The sequence below is a fragment of the Trichosurus vulpecula genome, chromosome 2, assembly GCF_011100635.1.
Source record: "Trichosurus vulpecula isolate mTriVul1 chromosome 2, mTriVul1.pri, whole genome shotgun sequence".
Taxonomy (NCBI): domain Eukaryota; kingdom Metazoa; phylum Chordata; class Mammalia; order Diprotodontia; family Phalangeridae; genus Trichosurus; species Trichosurus vulpecula.
Window position 1 is genome coordinate 130,502,056 of NC_050574.1, and position 26,870 is coordinate 130,528,925.

The 26,870-nt window shown below is 37.8% G+C and overlaps 1 protein-coding gene across 1 annotated transcript; it reads left to right on the forward strand.

The window, feature by feature from the left end:
• Nucleotides 1-6,998: 6,998 nt before the first annotated feature.
• Nucleotides 6,999-17,434, forward strand: LOC118840040 (NXPE family member 2-like). The gene is made up of 5 exons (XM_036747546.1): nucleotides 6,999-7,094; nucleotides 10,691-11,367; nucleotides 12,587-12,648; nucleotides 15,836-16,051; nucleotides 16,369-17,434. Exons 1-5 carry the CDS (start codon nucleotides 6,999-7,001, stop codon nucleotides 16,902-16,904), a joined length of 1,587 nt encoding a protein of 528 aa, XP_036603441.1. The 3' UTR covers nucleotides 16,905-17,434.
• Nucleotides 17,435-26,870: the final 9,436 nt, after the last annotated feature.

Below are 26,870 nucleotides of genomic sequence, written 5' to 3' on the forward strand. Positions count from 1 at the left end.
GAGAAAGGGAGAGATAGAATGGGGTAAATTATCTCACATAAAAGCGGCAAGACAAAGCTGTTCTGTTGGAAGGGAAGAGGGGGCAGGTGAAGGGGAATGAGTGAATCTTGCTCTCATCAGATTTGACTTCAGAAGGAAATAACATACACACTCAATTGGGTATCTTACCCCACAGGAAAGAAGGAGGAAGGGGATAAAAAGTGGGGGGGGGGGGAATGATACAAGGGAGGGAAGATGGGGGAAGAAGTAATCAAAAGCAAACACTTTTGAAAAGGGCCAGGGTCAAGGGAGAAAATTGTATAAAGGGGGACAGGATAGGAGGGTGCAAAATATAGTTAGTCTTTCACAGCATGACTATTTATGGGAGTGTTTTGCATAATGATACATTTGTGGCCTATGTCGAATTGCTTGCCTTCTTAGGGAGAGTGCGTGTGGAGGGAAGATGGGAGAGAATTTGGAACTCAAAGTTTTAAAAGCGGATGCTCAAAAAAAAGTTGTTTTGCATGCAACTGGGAAATAAGATATACAGGCAATGGGGCATAGAAATCTATCTTGCCCTACAAGAAAGTAAAGGGAAAAGAGGAGTGGGGGAGTGGAGTGATAGAAGGGAGGGCTGACTGGGGAACGGGGCAATCAGAATATATGGCATCTTGGAGTGGGGGGGAGAGTAGAAATGGGGAGAAAATTTGTAACTCAAAATCTTGTGGAAATCAATGATGAAAACTAAAATTATCAAATAAAAAATCATTAAATCTAAAAAAACCTAATTAAAAAAAAGAATGGGTGGATCAGTTCACAACTCTACCAACAATGTAACAGTGTTCCTATTTTCCTACAACTTCTCCAGCATTTACCATTTTCCTATTTTGTCATGTTATCCAATCTGATAGCTGTAATGTGGTAGCTCAAATATGTTTTGCATTTCTCTAATCAATAGTGACTTAGAGTGTTTTTTCATATAGCTATAGATAGCTTTAATTTCTTCATCTGAAAACTGCCTGTTCATATCCTTTGATCATTTATCAACTGAGGAATGATTAGTATTCCTATAAATTTGACTCAGTTTTCTGTATGTTTTAGAAATGGGGCCTTTATCAGAGACACTGACTTCAAAAATTGTTTCCCAGCTTTCTGCTTCCCTTCTATCTTGGTTGCACTGGCTTTGTTTTTGCAAAAACTTTTCAATTTAATGTAATCAAAATCATCCATTTGCATTTCATAATGTTCTCTATCTCTTGTTTGGTCACAAATTCTCCCCTTCTCCATAACTTTGACAAGAAAACTATTATTTGCTCTCCTAGTTTGCTTATAGTATCAGTCTTTATATCTAAATCGTGTACCCATTTTGACTTTATCTTGGTATAGGCTGTAAGATGTTGGTCTCTGCCTAGTTTCTGCCATACTGTTTTCCAGTTTTCCCAAGAGGTTTTGTTAAATAGTAAGTTCTTATCACAGAAGCTGGAGTTGCTGGGTTTATCAAATAGTAGATTACTATAGTCATTGACTATTGTGTCTCATATATCTAATCTATTCCACTGGTCCACCATTCTATTTCTTAGCCAATGCCAAGTAGTTTTGATGATTGCTGCTTTATAATACAATTTAACATCTGATATGGCTAGGCTACCTTCCCTTGCATTGCTTTTCATTAGTTCCCTTGATATACTGGACTTTTTGTTCTTCCAGATAAATTTTATTATTTTTCCTAGCTCTACAAAATAATTTTTGGTAGTTTGATTGGTATGGCACTGAATAAGTAAATTAATTTAGGTAGAATTATCATTTTTGTTCTATTAGCTCAGCCTACCCATGAACAACTGATATTTTTCCAAGTATTTAGATCTGACTTTATTTGTGTGAAAAGTATTTTGTAATTGTGTTCATATAGTTCCTCAGTTTGTTTTGGCAAGTAGACGCTCAAATATTTTATAATGTCCACAGTAACTTTAAATGGAATTTCTCTTTCTATCTCTTGCTGCTGGGTTTTTGAGAAATATTTAGAAACACCAGTGATTTATGTGGGTTTATTTTAGATCCTGCAACTTTGCTAAATTTACTTATTATTTCAAGTAGTTTTTTACTTGATTCTCTATGATTCTCTAAGTATGTCATCATATCATCTGCAAAGAGTGATAGCTTTGTTTCTTCTTTGCCTATCCTAATTCTTTTGATTTTTTTCCTTCTCTTACTGCTAAAGCTAACATTTTTAGTGGTGATAATAAACATCCTTGTCTCACCCCTGATCTTACTGGAAATGCTTCTAGTTTATCCTCATTACATTTAATGCTTCCTGATGATTTTAGGTAGATGCTGTTTATCATTTTAAGGAAGACTACATTTATTCCTATGCTCTCTATCGTTTTTAATAGGAATGGGTGTTGTATTTTGTCAGAAGATTTTTTCTACATCTATTGAGATAATCATATGATTTCTATTAGTTTTATGGTTGATATGGTCAATTATGCTGACAGTTTTCTTAATATTGAACCAGCCCTGCATTATTGGCAGAAAATCCACTTGATGATAGTGTATTATCCTTGAGATAAGTTGTTGTAATCTCTTTGCTATTATTTCATTGAAAATTTTTGCAACTATATTCATTAGGGAAATTGGTCTACAATTTTCTTTCGCCATTTTGGCTTTTCCCAGTTTAGGTATCAGCAACGTATTTGTATCATAAAAAGAATTTGGTAAGACTCCTTCTTTGCCTATTTTCCCATATAGTTTATATAGTAATGGAATTAATTGTTCTTAAATGTTTGGTAGAATTGACTTGTAAGTTCATCTTGCCCTGAAGATTTTTTCCTAGGGAGTTCATTGATGGCTTGTTGAATCTCTTTTTCTGAAATGGTGTTAAGTATTTTATTTCATCTTCTGTTAATCTAGGCAATGTATATTTTTGTAAGTATTCATCCATTTCACTTAGATTGTCAAATTTATTGGCATACGGTGAGTAAAACAGTTCCTAATTATTGTCTTAATTTCCCCTTCATTGTTAGTGAATTCACCCTTTTCATTTTTGATACTGGTAATTTGGTTTTCTTCTTTCTTTTTTTAAATCAAATTAATGAAAAAGATTGTCTATTTTATTGGTTTTTTCATAAAACCAGCTCCTAATTTTATTTGTTAGTTCAATAGTTTTATTACTTTCATTTCTGTTAATTGCCATTGATTTTCATAATTTCTAATTTGGTATTTAATTGGGGATTTTTTAGGAGGGGGGAAGGCAGGGCAATTGGGTTCAAGTGACTTGCCCAATGTCACACAGCTAGTAAGTGTGTCAAGTGTCTGATGCTGGATTTAAACTCAGATCCTCCTGACTCCGGGGCCAGTGCTCTACTCACCACACCATCTACCTGCCCCTAATAGGGCACTTTTAATTTGTTCCTTTTCTAGAGTTTTAGTTGTGTCTCCTCTTTTCATTGATCTCCTCTTTCTCTATTTTATCCATGTAAGAATTCAGAGATATAAAATTTCCCCTAAGAACCACTTTGGCTGCCTCCCATAAGTTTTGGTATGTTGTCTCATTAATGTCATTCTCTTTGATTAAATTATTGATTGTTTCTATGACTTGTTTCACCCACTCATTCTTTAGTATTAGATTATTTAGTTTACAATTAATTTTTAGCCTATCTTTCCATGGTTTTTGTACATGTAGTTTTTATTGCGTCATGATCTGAAAAGGATGCATTTAAAATCTCTGCCTTTCTACATTTGATTGTGAGGTTTTTATGACCCAATACATGGTCAATTTTTATGTAGGTGCCATGTACTGCTGAGAAAAGTCTATATTCCTTTCTATCCCCATTCAATTTTCTCCAGAGGTCAGCCACATCTAACTTTTCTAAAATTCTATTCACCTCCTTAACTTCTTTCTTGTTTATTTTGTGATTAGATTTATCTAGTTCTGACAGGGAGAAGTTGAAGTCCCCCACTAGTATAGTTTTGTTGTCTCTTTCTTCCTGTAACTCCCTTAACTTCTCTTCTAAGTATTTAGATGCTGCATCACTTGGTGCACATATCTTTAGTAATATTACTTCAGTGTCTATGGTACCTTTTAGCAGGATGAAGTTTCCTACCTTATCTCTTTTAGTTAGATCTATTTTTGCTTTTGCTTTTTCTGAGATCAGGATTTCTACCCCTGATGTTTTTTTTACTTCAGCTGAAGTATCATATATTCTGTTCCAGCCTTTTACCTTTACTCTCTATGTCTCTCTCTACTTCAAATGAATTTCTTGTAAACAATATATTGTAGGATTATTGTTTATAAATCACTCTCCTACCTGCTCCCATTTTATGGGAGAGTTCATCTCATTCACATTCACAGTTATAATTACTATCTTTGTCTTTCTCTCCATTCTATTCTGCTCTCCACCCCCTACCTCCCCCACCACATTGATGCTTTTCTCTCTCATTTCCCCCTTTCCCTTATCACTAGAGTTTTGCTTTTGGCTACTGCCTCCCTCATTCTGCCCTCCCTTCTATCACTCTCTTTCTTTTCTTCCCCTTTTCTCTTACTACTTCATCCCTCCTTTCTATGCACTCCCTCCCTTTTCTTTCACCTTTCCCCTCCTACTTCCTATATGATAAGTTAGGTTTCCATACTTAACTGAATGTTATTCCCTCTTTGAGCCAAATCTGATGAGAGTAAGGTTCAAATATTGCTCATCTCCCTCCCTTCTTTCCTTCTACTGTAATAGGTCTTTTGTGCCTTTTCATGTAATGTAATTTACCCTTTTCTGCCTCCTCTTTTCCTCTTCTCCCAGTACAATCCCTTTTTACCACTTAATTAGATTTTTTTTTTACCATCACATCAAAGTCAACTTATATCCATGCCCTCTGTCTATGTATACCCCTTCTAAATGTTGTGATAAAAAATACAGTTCTCAAGAGTTACAAGTAACCTAGATTATATCATTTGTGACCTTACTGCTAATGGGCTTCAGAGTACTTGCTTCCATCACATATCCTCTTCCTTTATACAATTATTGTTGCTCTAAAAATCATAAAATTATACAGGTGCCGGTGACTGTCTAGACCAGTCGATATCTGAATATGAATCCACTTGTCCACTATACAATATTATTGAGAAGTAGTTATCCACTGATGAGGAACTCATTAACTATGAAAGCAGCCATTTCCACCAAATGGCTATGCTTCTTTGAAGGATAACAGACACTCACATTTCCAGTGCTTTCAGATTGACTTCCTGATAGAATTTTGTGGCTTCTGCTCCTTAGTTAAAATGAAGTTATTGAGAAAGGCAGCAGAAAGAACAAGGATTTGGAATAAAAAACCTCTGTTCATTCCCTGTCTCTGTCACCTACCAGTTGTGTGATGACAGGCAAGTTATTTAATAAATTTTGGCTTCAATTTCCTCAGCTTTAAAAGAAGGCTAGTAGTATTTTTTCTATTCATTTCATGGGATAATTATGAGGAAACCACTTTGTAAATGTTAAAACATTATGAAAAAGTAATTTATCATTGTCCTTCCCCTTTAAAAATCTAGACTCAATTTTCCTTTGGTACTGCATAGTCTATAATGGATTTTCTTCATTGTGGGTCAGTTTACAAATTTATCATGTTTGTATAAAGTCTTTATGACACTGATGTATACACTTATAGAGGGAAAGATTTGTGAAAACATGAGAAGGGGGAAGGCAAAGATTAGTAGATCATTTTCTACGGTTGACTCCATATTCACGGCCCAACAATTGTTGGAGTGTTGTAGATCTTACTCCATTTTCTGTTCATTAATTACAAAATGAATTAGACCCAGTAGAGTGAAGTCCTGTTAGGCTTAAAGACTCAGACCAAACAAAATTCTGTTGCAAACTGGTTAGATTTCTTTCTTAGAAGAAGGAAGTGTCATGTGTGGTTAGAGACCAAATGGCTAAACCTTCTGTGAGCTGCAGCATCTGACTCAAACAGAATTCTCTTAATCCATGTGCTTGTCTCGATCTACCCAAATTGTGAAATAACTAACATTTGCTTAACCTATCCTTAATGTGTGCACTTTCTTTTGGACACAAAGGTATAAAGCCCAACATATTTTTATTGATGGGGCTATCAAAAGTAACCAACAAGTTCTGGCTAGGACCGGTTGTCTGGGAATATCATATGTATTGCTTAAATACTCAGAAGAGAAACTATTTCCAGTTTGCAGGTATTAATTGCCCATGAAATATTATCACTGAAGACTTACGTGCAAAGGAATACCTAAAGCTTATCATTTAGCAAACTTCTGAGAAAAGAGGACTAGCTGTTAGGAGGAGCAAAGAACAGATAAACAGTTCAGTGCTATTCATGTAGACATAAATCAAACCTCAGGTTGGACCTTCTGTACCCATTCGCTCACTGTGTCTCCTACTTTTCCTTTCTGGCAGGAGAATTAAATTGAAAGGACAATCTTTTTTGTGTTCACATTAGTGATATTGTAAAGAAGAATTAGAACCAAGGGGAGGAACCACAAGAAAGAAGAAACACACACACACACACAGAGAGAGAGGGAGAGAGGGAAAGAGAGAGAGAGAGAGAGACAGAGAGAGAGAGAGAGAGAGAGAGAGCGAGAGACAGAGAGAGAGAGAGAGAGAGAGAGAGAGAGAGAGAGAGAGCAGATAGATCTCGATCTGCATTCAGACTCCATAGTTCTTTTTCTGGCTATGGACAGCATTTTCCATCATGAATATTTTGGAGTTGAAGGACAATAATTTATAACTGGGGAAATGGAAGAGAAAACAAAAAAGCAGATTCTTTGAGCGGTTTAGCCTGGTTCTTTCAGCATCTGGAACTTTTTTTATTTTCCTGTTTCCTTCCTCTATGAAACAGACAAATGAAGTGAAACTAGGGCCAAAGAGCCAGCAGCCGAGAAGGACTCTAGGCAGCTGTGAAGAAAGGGAGCCCAGTACATAGCAGGACATCTGAAAATAAGTATGAAAGGATGTTCTTCCACGTTTGTGTTCTTCCTTCTCTTCTGATCGTCTCTCATAGGACACACCATGGCTTCTTCTGTGACTGCTTGTAAAATACTGCTGTTTCTGATGTTGGTGTTAGCTGCCTATATCATTTTGATGGCTTCAGAAAACTTCTCCAAGGTAGGAATTGTTTTCTCTTTTAGTGTTGACTATTACCCCAAGATAAATCAAAATAACTGCCATAGCTTGCACAGAGGAATGCCGGTTAACTAAACAAATACCTCAACCTCCCCCCCAGCCCCCAGTACTAGCCAGGGATGCTGTCCTTGAAGTTTGTCCACAGCTCTGTAAGCAACCCAAGGATTTGAGCAGTTTTTTGATTTGCCTCAGGACCAACCCAAACTTCTAGGATGGTTCTAGGAGAGCTTAATATTGGGATACAACCCTAGAAGTGGTATTGCTGGGTCAAAGGGTATGAACACTTTTATAGCCCTTTGGGCATAGTTCCAAATTGCTCTCCAAAATGGCTGGATCAGCTCACAACTCCACCAGCAATGTAACAATGTTCCAATTTTCCCAAACCTTTTAAGTGACTTACCCGGGATCACACAGCTAATAAAAGTGTCTGAGGCCAGATTTGAATTCAGGTCTTCCAAACTCCAGGCCCATCTACTGCACCACCTAGCTGCCCTATAGCATACAGTAGATGTTTAATAAATGCTTGTTCATTGATTAATTGATTGATTGATCCAAAGTCCAGTTAACTAAAGTGCAGTTCTCCTTGAGAATGAAGGATGAACAATAATCTGTGAGTAGTAGTAGCTGCCAATCTGCTGGTTCCTGCGGGGCAATGTTGCTATTTCCTTCTCTTCCTCCTCCTGTTCCTCCTCCTCCTCCTCCTCCTCCTCCTCTTCCTCCTCCTCCTCTTCCTCCTCCTCCCTCTTCTCTCCTCCTTTTCTCCCTCTGTCCATGTAAGGAATCATACCATTACATGTGGGTGCTTTGTCCAAAGGAATATAAATTTTGATCACTTATACTTCTCAAGGGATCTTGGGGTTACAGGCTAGATTTTTTTCTCCTTCCCCATTTATTTATTCCATTTTTTTTAAACTGGGACAATTAACTCTTTCATCTCTTATGGTTTTCATTTATGATTTCTTGAAATATAGCTATGCAAAACCAGGCTTTGATAAAGCCTATTATGATTCAAATGGAGCTTACTTGACTATGCCTTTAAACCCAAAATCACTCTGGCATGCACTGATGGCCAATAATGGGACCCAGTTCAAGCCTTACTTGCCCATTGTTTGGGTTTTGATGGCTCAGAATGAATGTAAATAGCAATTGTTTCTATTCTGGCCAAATTGATTCTTTCTTGAAGACAAGATAAGCCATCTTTTGGCTCTTACCTAGCCTTTAATCACTAAATGGGTGTTGCCTCAGACAAACTGAGACTTGGGAAGGACCTTAGCTTAAAAAGGCCAAGTTCTCCTACTACATCTGAGGCCATCACTAGCCATCTTGACTTATATCTTGCCACGCTCTGTCTCTTTCTCTCACTCTCTCTCTATCTCTCTCTCTCTCTATATATATATATACATACACACATAGATATATACATACATACACATTCACCCATAAATATACATAAACATATATGTATGCATATTCCCTTCAGCTACCCTAATACTGAGGTCTCATGAATCATACACATCATCTTTCCATGTAGGAATGTAAACAAAACAGTTCACCTTTAGTAAGTCCCTTGCAATTTCTTTTTCTTGTTCTTTTTCTTGATTACCTTTTCATGCTTCTCTTGATTCTTGTGTTTGAAAGTCAAATTTTCTATTCAGTTTTGGTCTTTTCACTGAGAAAGCTTGAAAGTCCTCTATTTTATTGAAAGTCTAATTTTGCCTTGGAGCATGATACTCAGTTTTGCTGGGTAGGTGATTCTTGGTTTTAATCCTAGCTCCATTGACCTCCGGAATATCGTATCCCAAGCCCTTCGATCTCTTAATGTAGAGGCTGCCAGATCTTGGGTTATTCTGATTGGGTTTCCACAATACTCAAATTGTTTCTTTCTGGCTGCTTGCAGTATTTTCTCCTTGATCTGGGAGCTCTGGAATTTGGCGACAATATTCCTGGGAGATTTCTTTTGGGGATCTATTTGAGGAGGCGATCGATGGATTCTTTCAATTTCCATTTTGCCCTGTGGCTCTAGAATATCAGGGCAGTTCTCCTTGATAATTTCTTGAAAGATGATATCCAGGCTCTTTTTTTGATCATGGCTTTCAGGTAGTCCAATAATTTTTAAATTATCTCTCCTGGATCTATTTTCCAGGTCAGTAGTTTTTCCAATGAGATATTTCACATTGTCTTCCATTTTTTCATTCCTTTGGTTCTCTTTTATAATATCTTGATTTCTCATAAAGTCATTAGCTTCCACTTGCTCCAATCTAATTTTTAAAGTAGTATTTTCTTCAGTGGTCTTTTGGACCTTCTTTTCCATTTGGCTAATTCTGCCTTTCAAGGCATTCTTCTCCTCATTGGCTTTTTGGAGCTCTTTTGCCATTTGAGTTAGTCTGTTTTCTAAGGTGTTGTTTTCTTCAGTGTATTTTTCAGTATTCTTTTGGGTCTCCTTTAGCAAGTCATTGACTTGTTTTTCATGGTTTTCTCGCATCCTTCTCATTTCTCTTCCCAATTTTTCCTCTACTTCTCTAACTTGCTTTTCTAAATCCTTTTTGAGCTCTTCCATGGCCTTGGACCAGTTCATGTTTTTCTTGGAGGCTTTTGGTGTAGGCTCTTGCACTTTATTGACTTCTTTAGGCTGTATGTTTTGGTCTTCTTTCTCACCAAAGAAAGAATCCAAAGTCTGAGACTGAATCTCGGTGCGTTTTCGCTGCCTGGCCATATTCCCAGCCAACTAACTTGACCTTTGAGTTTTTCAGTGGGGTATGACTGCTTGTAGACTACAGAGTTCTATGTTCCACGTTTGGGGGGGAGGTGCTGGCTCTGCCACACCAGTATTGCTCCTTCCCCAAGAACCCCCAACCCAAACTGGACTTAGATCTTCAGCAGGCTGTGCACCTCTGCTCTGATCCGCCACTTAATTCCTCCCACCAGGCGGGCCTGGAGCCGGAAGCAGCAACAGCCGTAGCTGCCCCACCTCCACTGCCCCCGGGGCTGGAAGCCGAACCGGGAACTCCTTCCACTCCTGCAGCTTTTCCCACTAACCTTCTCCGCAGTCTTTGGTGTTTGTGGGTTGAAGGGGTCTGGTAACTGCTGCAGCTCACACATCCAATCGCAGGGCGCTAGGGGCCCCATCCGCCTGACTCCAAGTTTGTATGTTCCACGCCGCTCAGGCTGGGCTCTGCTCCACTCCGTTCCCAGCTTCCAGCTCCCAGCTCCCAGGTCCGTGTGGCATAGACCTCACCCAGAGACCATCCAGGCTGTCCTGGGCTGGAGCCCTGCTTACCTCTGCTGTTTTGTGGGTTCTGCCATTCTAGAATTGGTTCAGAGCAATTTTTTATAGGTTTTTGGAGGGACTCAGTACGGAGCTCACTCTATTCCCTGCTTACCAGTCACCATCTTGGCTCCACCCCCCATAACTCTGAAATTCTAATCTCATGTATTTTACATAAACTGAAAAGAAATAGTGGTTACAAGCTAGGAATCTGTTTTGTGCAACATCCACAGAATGTGTCATTTTCTCATTTCTTCAGTTTCCTTCTTTGTTCATTGTTTCAAACACTGCTCATTGCTTGGACACTTGCAAGAAATCTTCATGTCCTGAAACACCACTCAGCACTGCCACAGAACCCACAGAGACTGATTTGAGAATTAAAAAAATCATAGAGCAGCTGGATCACCAGATCCCACATAGACCATTCTCTTACATCAACACGACAAGCGCAGCCCTCAGTGTGGCCAGAATCATTGATCCTAAGACCACCTACTGCAGAGGGGATCAGCTAGATATTCTCCTGGACATGAGAGACTATTTGGGGCACAGAAAGCAATATGGAGGAGACTTCTTAAGAGCCAGGATCTCTTCACCAGATCTGATGGCAGGAGCTTCAGGACAGGTGACAGATTTCAACAATGGCACCTACCTTGTCAGTTTCACTTTATTCTGGGCAGGTAAAGTCTCTGTGTCTCTTCTGCTCATCCACCCCAGCGAAGGAGTATCTGCGCTCTGGAGAGCAAGGAATAAGGGTTATGATAAGGTGATTTTCACAGGCCTATTTGCCAATGGCACATCGCAGGTCTTCAGTGAATGTGGCCTGGTTCTAAACACAAGTGCTGAACTGTGCCAGTACCTGGACCACCGAGACCAAGAAGCCTTCTACTGTGTGAAACCTCCACGAGTATCCTGTGATGCACTGACCCATATGAAGACCAGGAATAGTGGAGTTTCTTATCTTAGTGTAAAGGACAAAAATCTTTTCCATAAGTAAGTAGACTTTCAAATATAGAGTGGTGTTTAGTGAGAAGACTTTGGGATCAAACCAGACTCACACATGTCAGATTCGTTTACCTAGATTAGCCATATGACTCATATTACATTTGTTTGAATTCAATCCGTGAAAGGGGAAGCCCAAGGTAAAGCAACCTGTATCACATAGGCTGACGGATGCAGCAATAATATCTAACATTTATGTAGTGTGTTACAAATATTTCATTGTATCCTAACCACAAATCTAGGCAGTAAGTGCTATTTGAATTCCCATCTTACACATGAAAAAAAACTGAGGTAGACAGAGCTTAAGTGACTTACCAACACAGCATGTCACACAGCATGTAAGAATCTGAGACTAGATTTGAACTCATGTCTTTCTTACTCTGTAATTGGCACTTTATTCCCTGTATCACCTAGATGTCATTAATAGTGACTTGTAGGACTGGTTTTAATGGTCTTCATTCCTATGAATATCTTTTTCCCCCACTTTTGCCCACAGTAATCCACAGATTGAACTGCCAGTTAAAAGCTGATTCAAACAAGAAAATGTGAATGCCAACCAAAAAGAGTTGATGGAAAATGTCCTTCAGTTAATCTCAATGTTCTCTCTGGTTTATTAAAATGTTTTCCTGTCCAGTCCTCTGATTTCACTTTCTACTGATGCATATCTGTATCTCAGCAACTCCTTTATAGTTTTAGAGATTTCCTGGGGCACTGAGAGGCTGTGACTTTTCCATGGTCATTTAGCTGGTATATGTCAGAGGGAGAAACTGAATTCCTTTTTCCTCTGTACCACATTGTCTAAAGGTAGGCAAAGGATGAAAAGAAGAATATGAAGTAGCTGTTAAGCTTCTGATATGTCATATGCACTGGGCTGAGTATTTTGTACAAATATGATCTCACTTGAGGCTCACACCCACCTGGGAGTCAGGTGTTATGATTACCCCCATTTTACAGATGAGGAAACTGAGGCAGAGAGAGGGGAAGCGCCTTGCCCAGGGTCACACAGCTAGAAAGTGACTGCAGGTAGATTTTAATTCAGGTCTTCTTGATTCCAGGTCTAACACTCCATCTACTGCATCACCTAGCTGTTAAAAAGAACCAAACTGCAGAAATTTAGGGATGAACTAATAGTGTTTCATTTTTATTTCTGTAGTTCTACATGTTGCATCCAGGCTGAAAGTAGGTTAACTTGTGTTGTTGTTTCTTCAAGGTCTAGAGTAGGGATTGAAATGATGAGAGGCTTCAAACCCATCACAGTCTCCGAGTGTAACAGTAAGTCCGCTCTTCTCTGCTCTGTTGTGTGTCATGCTCAAAAACTCTATAAAAGTCACTCATCCTCATTCAACTGTAACTCTGACTGTGTTATGATCAGGTAACTCTCCCCAAAGCATATCAGAGGAAGTGTGATGAGTATCAGATTGCTTGGGCACAAAAAAAACAACAGGAAATCCAATGCTAAGAAATGTTTTCAACTTCAGTTTAAACTAGTTTTCTTCTTAATTAGCCACATTTGTCATCAAAGCATGGGTGTGTACACTTTCATTTGGAACCTTTCAATCTGTACAGGAGTTATTCCCATCTGGCCAGTCACCCTGCTCTGGTACCAGTTGAAGGCATCTATGATGGAGTGAGAGTGAGAAGCAGATTTCCTTTTCAATTTCTAGCAGAGCGATCTCAAGTTGTGAGTTGATGAACTTCATATTTTTCTGGAAATGCACTCTTACCCTATGGGCTTCAATGACAAGTAGAAATCTCACTCACATTATATAACAGAAATGCATTTTTTGTTGTTGGATCAACCAATTGGCCAACATGGAAACACCTCATAAAGCAAATCCTATTTAAAAAGTGATACATACTATAAAAATACAAACTATATTTCCATGAACAAAATATTCATGAAACTGGATTGAAATTTTTGGGTAGAGAAGTAGTTAAAATGGTGCCCAATCCTAAAGGGGTCCTGTGTATGCCTATGTATACCTGATGCTTCTGGGTATGTGGATTCTGATCTGCAATATGTTTCATTTCTTTCTTTTTTCTTCTTTTTTTTAACAAATTTTGCATCCTTTTTCAACGTGACGCAGTAGAAAGAATGCTGGATTTGACATCAGAGAATATAGGTTCACATCCCTACTCAGCCACCTGTACGTTCATAAAATCATAGCCTTAGAGCTGAAGGTGACCTTAAGAGATCATTGACTCCATCCATCCAATTTGAAATACGGGGAAACTGAAGAACAGAGAAGTTCCATGAGTTGTCCAGGGTCATATAGCTAGTAAACACTCAAAGTGGGTTTTGAACTCAGGCTTCCTAACCTCAAATCTCATGTCTGAGCCATTAGACCACGAAAGTCACTAAATCTCGATAAGCAATAGCTTCCTTATCTGTGAAAGGAGGGGGTTGGAATAAATGACCTCTGAAGATCCTTCTAGTTTCAAATCTATGATCCAATGATTCTTACTTTGAAGAAATCAGAGCCATTACCTGACAGACCACAGAGATTTCTTCCACGTTTGAGGACTCTTTCTTTAGCTTCCTTATTTTCCTTCTGCCTATATATTTAAAATCTCTAATAAAGTTGTCTGGTTGTGTACCAGTTCACCATTCAGATCCCAAGCATCATTTTATTCTTTTTTTTTTAAATTTAGGCCCTAGCCAGTGTCTAAGTATCAATTGGCAAATTGCAAAACATTACATAAACATGAGCTATTTCTTTGAATTAGAAATTTATGAGCCTTCTTCTCCTATTCTCCCCTTCCATACTCTCTTATTTGCAGTATATAATACAAATAATGAAATAAAGATTCCTAAAAAATTATAAAATTATATTCTTAATTACTGAATATTTGGAATCTCCAGGCTTTTGGTACTAATAATAAGATCTCCCAATCAGTTTTATTTTTTTTAATATAATTTATCTTTTATAAATGAAACAAATCACTTTACTTGTTCGTTTCTTCCCAGGCCAGGATACCAGGCAGATTAACTTTTTATAGGTAAGATCCATTGCCAAATTAGGGTGCAGTCCTGAGTCTTTGAAAAAGCATGACTCAGGGAGCCCGGTACCAGAACTATTCTAGATTCTCTCCCTAGACTGTAAGGCTTGGTTTTTGTCCATGCTTTTCCTCCCTCTTCTCTCTAAATGACTTTCTCTGCTATTTCTGATGTTTCTTGACTTTCTTTAGACGAAGAAAGCATTAAGAGTCATCATAAGGTGCATCTGGTGGAATCTTTTCCTCATCAATACCAGTTACCTGGCACTCACCTGAATTGAAAAACTGGGGGAGAGTTGATTTCATTTTTTTTCTTTTTGTTTATTTCCTTTTTGTTTCCTATGGTATTTGGCTTTCTGATATGTACTTCTAATCAAATATCATGAAAAGCAAGTCTTTTTTCTTTCCACAGTGGGAACTAACCCATGTTTTGAATGAATAGAAAAATTTTCAAATATGCCAAGTCCTTTGCGAAATGCTAAAGATACAGATGGAATAGATAAGATAATCCCAGCTCTCAAGGAACTCGCACTTTAGCTGGGAGAAACAATATGTCCAAGAGAGTTCAGCTGTAGAGTGTAAGGAAAATCCTGGAATCCCTAGGTGGCCAAAGATTGGGTAGATGGTCAGACCCAGGAGTACATTGAGTGTGTGGGCAGATCCTACAGCAGTGCGCTAGAGGCCTGGAAGTCTGAAGTGGCAGGGCAAATTGTAAGGTCTATAATACTTCAGGATGCAGTGACAAGACAGATGGTAAGTCTAAGTGACCTTCCATCTCACTGGAGAATTGTAGTTGGTGACTCCCAGTCCCTCCAAGCAATTGTGAGTAGCCATTCTACTCTTCTATCTTACTGCCTCTGAAGGGGTCTTGGTGCCTGGTGGTCCTAGGACAGGGAAAAGGAAGGCAAGGGTGAAGACTGAGCCTGCTGGTGGTTCTTTAAATCACAGTGCAACAATGGATTGGATTTTATTCCATTTTCTTTATGAGGTTAGCTTTCTTCACTTGAACACCATTCTAATGATGCCAGTATCAGCAATTCCATCCTCAGAGACCCAAGTAGCTTTGCACTGTTTCATAGTCAGATTATTCTTCTAACATGAAAGCTATCAGATATGTGAATGGCTTGGGTCACAATAGAGATTAGGTGAAGGAGTACAGATGAGTAGAGTAAACCACTATTTACTAGTAGAAAACAAATTCAAAATGAATATTTTGAAATAGCATTAGTGTCATCATCTTCTTTTTAAAAGGGCTTTTATAAAAGTCTTAAGATCCTTGAAAAGAGTCTTGGAGAGGCTGTTAAGGCCATCCCTTGGGTGGTGCCTGCATATGAGGCATTGCTTGAACCGTTATTACTCAGATTAGTGAGAGATGAAAGTGGTCTGGTTGAATATTTTGGTAATTGTGATAGAGAGGAAGATTGCTCTGATAGCCTAATTCTGAATGCATTGAATTTATCAGATGTTGAAACAGTGAGAGAGAAATGCCAGATCGGAATGAAGTCTCCTATTCCCAGTGGTTATTCTTTGCAAGGCAAGTGGAATCCAGCATTTTGTAAACTAACTCAGCTAAGTAATGTGACTGTAATCAATGACTGTTTGAAAGGAAAATTCATTTACCTCGTGGGAGATTCTACCCTACGGCAGTGGATGGACTGCTTCTCCGAAACTGTGGAAAGTAAGTTTTATGAATTTTTTTTTAATAATAGGATTTCTATGGGGATTATTTTTTTATTTTCTTGACCTTTGCAGGGATAGGGGAAATTCTTGAAAGTAATTCTTATATTTTTCATGAGAAAATATTAATTTTCTTCCCTTTCATGTGCAGCTATGGAAAATTTAGTGGGGGATAGGGTGATGACATATCATGTGAGGAAACAATTATTCTCTAATTATTAAATATCTTAAGAGTGAAGTAATTAGTTTGGCCTGCACTGAAAAGTGGTAAGATTCTTTTCTTTGCTACAAGGATGTAATGATTTTTCTTCCTATCAGCACTGAAGTATTTTGATCATCATGGAAGTGGACCATTCAAGAACTACATACTTCTGGATTCAGAAAGACACATTTATATCCAATGGAAAAAACATGGGCATCCATTTGTCACTAGCAAACTGTACTCATTAAAAAATCATGAATATATTACCCGTGAAATTGACAGAGTAGCCGGAGACAGAAACACAGCCATAGTCATCACCCTTGGACAACATTTCAGACTATTCCCAGTTGACATCTTCATCCAAAGAGTTATCAATATCCAAAGGGCAATTAGACGGTTATTGCTAAGAAGTCCAGATACCAGAGTTATCCTGAAGGCAGAAAACATTAGGGAGACGCACATTGAGGCTGAGCAAGTTGGTAACTTTCATGGCTATATTCAGTATCTTATTATGAGGGACATTTTCCAGGATCTCAGTGTGGGTATCATTGATGCTTGGGACATGACCATTGCATTTGACTCTAGATTCCTCCACCCCCCTAATAATGTTGTTGAAAATCAGATTAATATGTTCTTAAACTACATCTGCTAAGGGATTGGGAAAAAATCACCAGGAAGAGCTCTCTATAGCTTTGCCTACTAAGTATTATGGAATGACCTAATATACTAATAAGGGATTCCAGTTGATATGTGCCTAGCAGAAAATATGAAAACAAGTTGGTAAGATGTTGTATCATGGTGGGAGGACAAGAGGAAAGTATGAGGCCCTACATGCCCTTTTAGAATAGGAGACACGTCGTGAATGTACAATGTTACTGTTTCCATGATTGGCCAGAGCCACATGGCAAACAAGTCTTCTCTGATATTCTTGATTTCTATAATATCCAGTGACCCTAGCTCTCCAGGATGTATGTGTTGGCAGTAGGATGGGGAGAAATGACCAGAACATGGGTTTGAGGAATGACAACTTGGCACAGCCAGCAAGAACACAAGACTAACCTGAATAAGTGATTGGATTGAAGGCTAAAGGATTTGATCACACCACAAAAGTAATTGTGTGCAGTGTTCAATATTAAGCCAAGGGGGGCGGAGCCAAGATGGCCACATGAAGGCAGCGTCTTACCGGAGCTCTCTCACAAGGTCTGTCAGATTCTTATAAAAAAAGTGAATTTGAGCAGATTTGAGAGAGTTAGAAACTGTGAGCAGTCTGCATGGGGCAAATCTCCAAGCCGGGAGAGTCTGAAAGGCCGAAGGCACGAATCTGTAGGCTCAGAGAGTGCTCAGTGCGGAGCTGCTCCAGACCAAAGTGGAAGCAGCTGGCAGTGAAATCCATGTGGGAGACGGGCTGGGAGAAAGCTGTGCACCCAAAACCAGCAGAGATTCCCAGGACTCCCAACACAGGACAGTAGTCTGTGGAAGCAAGGAGAGCCAGCGCAACGGCTGGGAAACACAAACTCCTGACCCTGCAGCCGAGAAACTCAGTTTCTTGAACTTCCAGGAGACATAATGACCAGGTAAACGGCTCTAATCCCTCCCGTCCCCACCCAGAGAATTCCTCGGGGAAAAAAAAAAAGAACGCTGGAACTAAGCAGAAAGTAGTGGGGCCTCAGTGGTCAAATAGTAGAAGTTCATCAGTCCCAGACTGGCAGAGTCGGCAGGGGTCAACTCCAGGAGCCCAGACGTAATCTTGTTCCCCCAGGGGAAGTGCCAGAGATCAGCTCAAACAACAAACAGCTGAGACCATTGCTGAAAAGCAAGTGCTGGAGAGCACCCATAGGGAGTGAGAAGCCAGGGAGCCAGACCCCTCCCCCACACCTCAGGAAACTGAAGGCAATAATTCTAGACTCACAACCCCCAGAATAAGAAAGCTGGGACAGAAAGCCCTGAGGCCCAAAGGCAGATATTTGTTGTAAAGCCAGGAAAAGGCAAACCCACAAACATGAAGAAGAACACAAAAAAAACGAGAACAATAGATTCTTTTTATGGAGACAGGCAGGATCAAAATACCAGTATGGAAGAGAACAGCAATGACATTGTAGATACATCGGATACCTCAAAAGATAATGTGAACTGGTCTTCAGCCCAAAAAGCATTGCTGGAAGAGCTAAAGGAGGATTTTAAAAACCAAATTAGGGAGCTAAAAGAAAATATGGAAAAAAAGATTGGTGAAATGGCTATGGAGATTCAGAATCTAGAGAGAGAAAATGACACCCTGAGAGGCAAAATCAACCAATTGGAAAAGGAGACTCAAAAGCAAAATGAAAACACTAACTCATTAAAAATTAGAGTTGAGCATGTGGAAGCTAATGAATGTATGAGGCACCAAGACGTAGTAAAATAAAATGTAAAGAATGAAAAAATAGAAAAAAAAATGTGAAATATCTGATTGGGAAAACAACTGACCTGGAAAATAGATCCAGGAGAGACAATTTAAGAGTTATTGGTCTACCAGAAATCCACGATGAAAAAAAGAGCCTTGACAGTATCTTCAAAGAAATTATCAAAGAAAACTGCCCAGAGGTCCTAGAACCAAAGGGCAAAATAGTCATTGAAAGAATTCACCGATCACCCGCTGAAAGAGATCCCAAACTGAAAACACCAAGAAATATCATAGCCAAATTTCAGAACTATAAACTAGAGGAGAAAATACTGCAAGCAGCCAAAAAGAAGCAATTCAAATATCGTGCAACTACAGTAAGGATCACGCAGGATCTCTCAGCTTCCACATTAAAAGACAGGAGAAATTGGAATATAATATTCCAAAAGAGCAAAAGAGCTGGGACTACAACCAAGGATCAACTACCCAGCAAAACTAAGCATAATTTTTCAGGCAAGGCAATGGACATTCAGTGAAATAAGGGAATTCCAGACCTTCCTGATGAAAAGGCCAGAACTCAATGGAAAATTTGATCTCCAAATACAAAACTCAAGAGAGACATAAAAAGGTAACCAGGGGGGAAAACCCCCACAAACCTTATTAACCAATAAGGGCAGGTTGTATGTATCTTTATGTAGGATTATATCATCATACGTATGTTTTATATATATATATATATATATACATATATATATATATATATATGTATGTCAGTCTTGAGAATGGTACAGCTATTATAACAAATGAAAGGGATACACATAGATTGTGAATGCCTGTATAAACTAACTGATGTAAAGATAAAAAACATAAGTAAGAGATGTAAAGGGAGGGCTATGAGAAAAGAGGTAAGGAGGTAGTAGAAAAGGGTAAATTACACCAAATGAAGAGGCACAAAAACATATTACAGTAGAGGGAAAGAAGGGAGGGAGAAGAGCAGTATTTGAGCGTCACTGTCATCTGATCTGGTTCAAGAAGGGAATAACATACCCTGATAAGTTTAGAAATCTAACTTGACCTACACGAAGTAGGAGGGGAAGGGGGGAAAATGGGGGGGTCAGAAAGGACGGGGGAAGTAGCAAGTGAAAAACGGTAAGATAAGGGAGGGGAATAAAGAGGAAGGCGGCGGGCAAAAGCAAAACTTTTTTGAGGAGGAGAAGGGGAAAGGGAGAAATAAAAGCATAAACAGGGGGAAATAGGATGGAGAAAAAGACACAGATAGAAATCATAACTCTGAACATGAATGGGATGAACACTCTCATAAAACAGAAGGAGATAGAAGAATGGATTAAAAACCATAATCTTACAATATGCTGTTTACAAGAAACACATTTGAAACAGGGGGATACACACAGGGTAAAGGTAAAAGGCTGGAGTAAAATATATTGCGCCTCAGCTAAAGTAAAAAAAAGCAGGTATAGCAATCCTAATCTCAGACAAAGCAAAAGTAAAGATAGATTTAATTAAAAGAGAAAAGGAAGGACATTATATCCTGCTAAAAGGCACCATAAACAATGAAGCCATATCATTGTTTAACACATATGCACCAAGTGGTAAGTCATACAAATTCTTAGAGGAGAGGTTAAGGGAGTTAGAGGAAGAAATAGACAGCAAAACTACAATATTGGGAGACCTCAACCTCCCCCTTTCTGAACTTGATAAATCTAACCTCAAAATAAACAAGAAAAAAGTTAAGGAGGTAAACAGAATTTTAGAAAAGGCAGATATGATAGACCTCTGGACAAAACTGAATGGGGATAAAAAGGACTATACTTTCTTCTCAAAAGTACATGGCACATACTCAAAAACTGACGATGTAGTAGGGCATAAAAACCTCACAATCCAGTGCAGAAAGGCAGAAGTAGTCGAAGCATCCTTTTCAGATCATGATGTCATAAGAATTATTTTTAATAAAGAACCATGGAAAAATAAGCTAAAAACTAATTGGAAACTAAATAATCTAATTCTAAAGAATGAGTGGGTCAAAGAACAAATCAGAGAAACAATTAATAACTTCATTCAAGAGAATGACAATAATGAAACAACATACCAAAACTTATGGAATGCAGCACAAGCAGTTCTTAGGGGATGTTTTATATCCCTAAATGCTTACATGAATAAAATAGGGAAAAAGGAGATAAATGATCTGGGCATACAACTGAAAAAGCTAGAAAAAGAGCAAATTTTAAATCCCCAATTAAATACCAAATTAGAAATTCTGAGAAACAAAGGAGAGATTAATAAAATTGAAACCAAGAAAACTATTGAATTAATAAATAAAAAAAGCTGGTTTTATGAAAAAAAAATAAAATTGATAAACCTTTGGTCAATTTAATTTAAAAAAAGAAAGAAGAAAATCAAATTACCAGTATCAAAAATGAAAAAGGTGAGCTCACCTCTAATGAAGAGGAAATCAATTCAATAAAAGGAAATATTTTGCCCAATTGTATGCCCATAAATTTGACAACCTTAGAGATATGAATGAATATCTACAAAAACATAAACTGCCCAGGTTAACAGAAAAGGAAGTAAAATTTCTAAATAACGCCATCTCAGAAAAAGAAATTGAGCATGCCATCAATGAACTCCCTAGGAAAAAATCTCCAGGGCCAGATGGTTTTACATGTGAATTCTATCAAACATTTAAAGAACAACTAATTCCAATACTTTGTAGACTATTGGGGAAAATAGGTGAAGAAGGAGTCCTACCAAATTCTTTTTATGACACAAATATGGTACTAATACCCAAATCAGGTAGAGTCAAAATGGAGAAAGAAAATTATAGACCAATTTCTCTAATGAATATTGATGCTAAAATTTTAAATAAAATATTAGCAAAAAGACTGCAGTAACTCATCACAAGAATAATACACTATGACCAGGTGGGATTTATTCCAGGAATGCAAGGCTGGTTCAATATTAGGAAAACTATTAGCATAATTGACCATATCAACAACAAAACTAGCAGAAACCATATGATCATCTCAATAGACACAGAAAAAGCCTTTGACAAAGTACAACACCCATTCCTATTAAAAACACTAGAAAGCATAGGAATAAATGGAATCTTCCTTAAAATTATAAATAGCATCTACCTAAAACCATCAACAAGCTAGATGCATTCCCAATAAGATCAGGGGTGAAACAAGGATGTCCATTATCACCCCTACTATTCAATTTGGTACTAGAAACGTTAGCTATAGCAATAAGAGAAGAAAAAGAAATTGAAGGAATTATATTAGGAAAAGAAGAAAAAAAATTATCTTTTTGCAGATGATATGATGATTTATTTAGAGAATCCTAGAGAATCAAGTAAAAAACTACTTGAAATAATAAACAACTTTAGCAAAGTTGCAGGATATAAAATAAACCCACATAAATCCTCAGCATTCCTATACATTACTGACAAAGCCCAACAGCAAGAGATAGAAAGAGAAATTCCATTCAAAGTTACTGTAGACACTATAAAATATTTGGGAGTCTGTTTGCCAAGACAAACCCAGGGCCTATGTGAACATAACTATGAAACACTTTTCATGCGAATAAAGTCAGATCTGAATAAATGGAAAAATATCAGTTGCTCATGGTTAGGCCAAGCTAATATAATAAAAATGTCAATTTTACCTAAATTAATCTATCTATTCAGTGCCATACCAATCGAACTACCAAAAAATTATTTTACTGAACTGGACAAAATTATAACAAAATTCATCTGGAAAAACAAGAGGTCTAGAATATCTAGGGTATTAATGAAAAGAAATGCTAGAGAAGGTGGCCTAGCCATACCAGATATTAAACTGTACTATAGAGCAGCAGTCATCAAAACTGCCTGGTACTGGCTAAGTAACAGAAGTGTGGATCAGTGGAATAGGATAGGAATACAAGATGGAGAAGTCAACAACTATAGCAATCTACTCTTTGATAAACCCAAAGAATCCCCTTCTGGGCTAAGAATTCAGTATTTCACAAAAACTGCTGGGAAAATTGGAAAATGGTAGGACAGAAAGTGGGCATAGACCAATATCTTACACCATATACCAAAATAAAGTCAAAATGGGTTCATGATTTAGGAGTAAAGGCTGATACTATAAGTAATTTGGGAGAGCAAGGGAAAGTTTACTTATCAGATTTATGGAAAAGAAAAGAATTCATGACCCAACAAGAAATAGAGAGCATTACAAAATGCAAAACGGATAATTTTGATTATGTTAAATTGAAATGTTTTTGTACAAAAAAAGCCAATGCAACAAAAATTAGGAGGGAAGCAGAAAATTGGGAGAAAATCTTTACAACTAGTATCTCTGATAAAGGCCTCATTTCTAAAATATACAGGGAACTGAGTCAAATATATAGGAATACAAGCCATTCCCCAATTGAGAAATGGTCAAAGAATATGAACAGGCAGTTTTCAGAGGAAGAAATTAAAGCTATCTACAGGCATATGAAAAAATGCTCTGGATCACTACTGATTAGAGAAATGCAAATCAAAACAACTCTCAGATACCACATCTCTCCTGTCAGATTGGCTAAAATAACAAAACAGGAAAATGATAAATGCTGGAAAGGATGTGGGAAAATTGGAACATTGTTACATTGCTGGTGGAGTTGTGAGCTGATCCAGCCATTTTGGAGAGCAATTTGGAACTATGCCAAAGGGCTATAAAAGTGTTCATACCCTCTGACCCAGCAATACCACTTCCAGGGTTGTATCCCAAAGAAATCACACAAGCGGGAAAAGGACCCATATGTACAAGGATATTTATAGCGGCTCTTTTTGTGGTAGCCAAGAATTGGAAATCAAAGGGATGCCCATCAATTGGGGAATGGCTGAACAAGCTGTGGTATATGAAACTAATGGAATACTATTGTGCCATAAGAAATGGGGATGATACGGACTTCATAACAACCTGGAAAAACCTACACGACCTAATGCTGAGTGAGCGGAGCAGAGCCAGAACACTGTGCACAATCACAGATATATGGATTCCGTGAGGATCTACCCTGACAGACTTCGCTTCTCTCAGTAACACAAGGTGCAGGCACAACTCCAAAGGACGCACGATGGAGAATGCTATCTACATCCAGAGAAAGAACTGTGAAGTTTGAACGCAGGTTGAGGCACACTTCATGCTCGCCTTTTTCTCTTCTCTTTTGTTTTTGTTTTTGGCTTGTTTTTTTTTTTTGGTTCTGTTTCTTCTTTCCCATTGTTCATTCCATTGGTTGTAATTCTTCTCTGCAACTTGACTAGTGCATAAATTAATTCAATGCGAAGTCATTCGTGGTAGTCATATGAGATTCCATGCCATCTTGGGGAGAGAGGAAGAAGGGAGGAGAAAATCTGGAACTCAAAATTACGTAGAACCATCTGTTGTAAACTAAAAATAAATTTAAAAAAAATATTAAGCCAAAATCTGGGTAGCTTTATTGAAATGCAACGTTGGTCACTCAGCGAACCTTACAAATATCCAGGGTTTAGGTGGTTTTAGGGAAAGAGAAGTTGTCTACGTTACAAAGAAATTATCCCAAAGGGAAAAAGAAAGAAGCCCTTTTATATATGCTCAGGAGTGGATGAAGCATCTCATAAACTTGTGGCCTTAAGCTTAGTAGACAAAGTTGGGGTAGTGATTTGGATTTAAAGGAACATTTTGAATGGTAAGTTATAGTTTTAAGGGACCAATACATTCTTGAAAATGGAAGGAGACTTTCTTAATGATGGGAGTTTTATTTACCAGTGCCAGAAAATGTTTGGAGCTTGAGAAAAGTAAGCCAAATGTTTTGCAATAGGCTACCAATCGGATTTGTATTTGTCTAAAAACTTGATTACTATCCCTCAGGTTAAAGGTTACTTTGAAAACTCCTATGGTTGAATATTAAATCTGGGCTTATGTACATGTCCCCTGATACATGTATGAGGGTGTCTATTACTTAAATGTGTGTGTACTGTTCTATCAGGTATTAATTTGTTTTGGGAAAAATAATGGGTCATCCTTTACTTTTTTTACTTTCCTTAATTTCAATTAGGGAATAACTTGGTAAGGTGGTTGTATACTTTGGGATTCAAAACTATTATATGCTTTTCTGTCTCTGTAAGAAGAAGCAGGTAAATGCTGCACTTTCCGGGAACAGAAAAAAATCCACAAGACAAAATCATAATGAAATTCTAGAAGGGTTACACTGAGAAAAGTATTTTTTTTTTATCAAATGATTTACAAACTTAATATTGAACAGCAATACTACTAAACTTGCCTTGTAACTATTTCCATTTAAATGAATTTCAGTGAATAAAATATAGCAACTTTTTAGTTACTCTTTCCAAATTTTCAATGGAATTATTTGTCTTCATTTTCATCAACATTCCTTCATTTATGGTTGTCGTCTATTCCTTTGGTTTTGCTTCTCACTCACTCACTCACACACACACACATAGACACACATACACACACACACACACACACACACACACACACACACAGACACACACACTTTAGATTATTTCGTAAATGTCTTTCCAGATTTCTTTGCAGACCTCACTCGGCTTCAAATTCCTTATCTGTAAAACGGGGAGAATAATAACACCTATCTTACAGAGTTTTGTGAGGACCAAAAGAGAGCATATATGAACCACTTTGCAAACCTTAAACCATTTTAGAAATGCTAAATATTATTCTAATTCATAGATATATGAGGAAATGAGACATTAAGTGACTTGCAAAGTTTGCACTGGTAGTAAGTTGCAGAGTCCGGGTTTAAACTAGGGTCCTGTAAATTCAAGTCCAGCACTCAATTCATTACACCATACTGCTTTTTGATCTTAACTATATAATAATATTCCCTTATATTGAGGGAATTTGTCACGACTTAACTACTCTTCTGTTATTGAGCATTCAGGTTGCTTCTAGTTTTTGCAATTACAAATAAAGCAAGAAACAATAGTGACTTTAAAAGACTGATGAGTCCAATGGACTAGGGATACAGGAAGAGATATGGATTCTCAGACATGGACAATATCTTGATCTATTTTGCTGGACTATACATACTTATTATGAGGGCGATTTCTACTCAGGGGTTTGAGTGGGGTTGGTAGGTTCTAAGGGTAAGGACAAATGTGAAAAAATCAGCTTTTTTTAGTTCTACTTTGTTCTGTTTGTTTCTCAATTTTATTTTTGTTGTCTATTAATTTTTGCTCAACTGAATTTATTGTTAATTGTATGTTGATTCCATTTTCTTATGTTTCCAGTTGAATAACTAAAGCAAAATGTCATTTGACCCAATAGTGTCCCACTATGATCCCTAAATTTTTTCCTTCTACACTTCACACAAACAGCCTTTTGTGACAACGTGGACTAAAGCTGCTTGGAGATTGTTGACTATTATTTTTCTCCAAATGATATAAATCTGGATTGTCTGCTTCTCCAAGATATGGGCAAGGTACTGGTGGTGGGTTGTGAAACCCATTTGAGCACTGAGGAGCGATAACAATAACTAGCATTTATGTAGCACTCTAAAGTTTGCAAAATATGTTACATATATTATCTTATTTGAACCTTCTATGGTAAGTTATAGGTGTTCCTGTTATTCCCATTTTGCCAATGGAGAAAATGAGGTTGTAGGAAAGTTATAAGTGATTTGCTAAGATTTGCACAGTTAGAGTCCGAGGCAGGACTTGAATTTAGGTCTTCCTGACCCCAAATCTAATGTTTTATCCAAAACTCAGCCAGAAAGAAATTGAGTGAGCTAAGAATTGCTAGGTAGGCACTGAGCTTGAATGCAAAGACAGTTCAATTGCCTTAGTTGTCCCCATTTACTGGGGTGAGGTTGAAGTGCTGTGGCCTGTCATGCCTGGTAACCAGGGCCATGCTCCAAACCTGACTTTTGGTCCCCTCATCATTAAAAGAGCAAAGAATAGGCTTCTAGTCCTAGGGGCTAACTTACCAATTGAATAATCTTGAAAAGAGATTTAATAACACTAAATCTCAGTTTCCCCATCTGTAAAGGAAGGGGTTGAGTTGCTGTTATTCCTCATTGATCTAAATTTCTACCATTTTAGAATGTCAAAAAGTTAAGAGCTATAAGAGATATTAGAGCCTATATATTCCAAGCTACACCTGAACAAAATGTCTCCTAGATATCCCCAACAAATGTGTGTCTATCACTCTGCTTACTAAATTGAACTGAAATAATTAG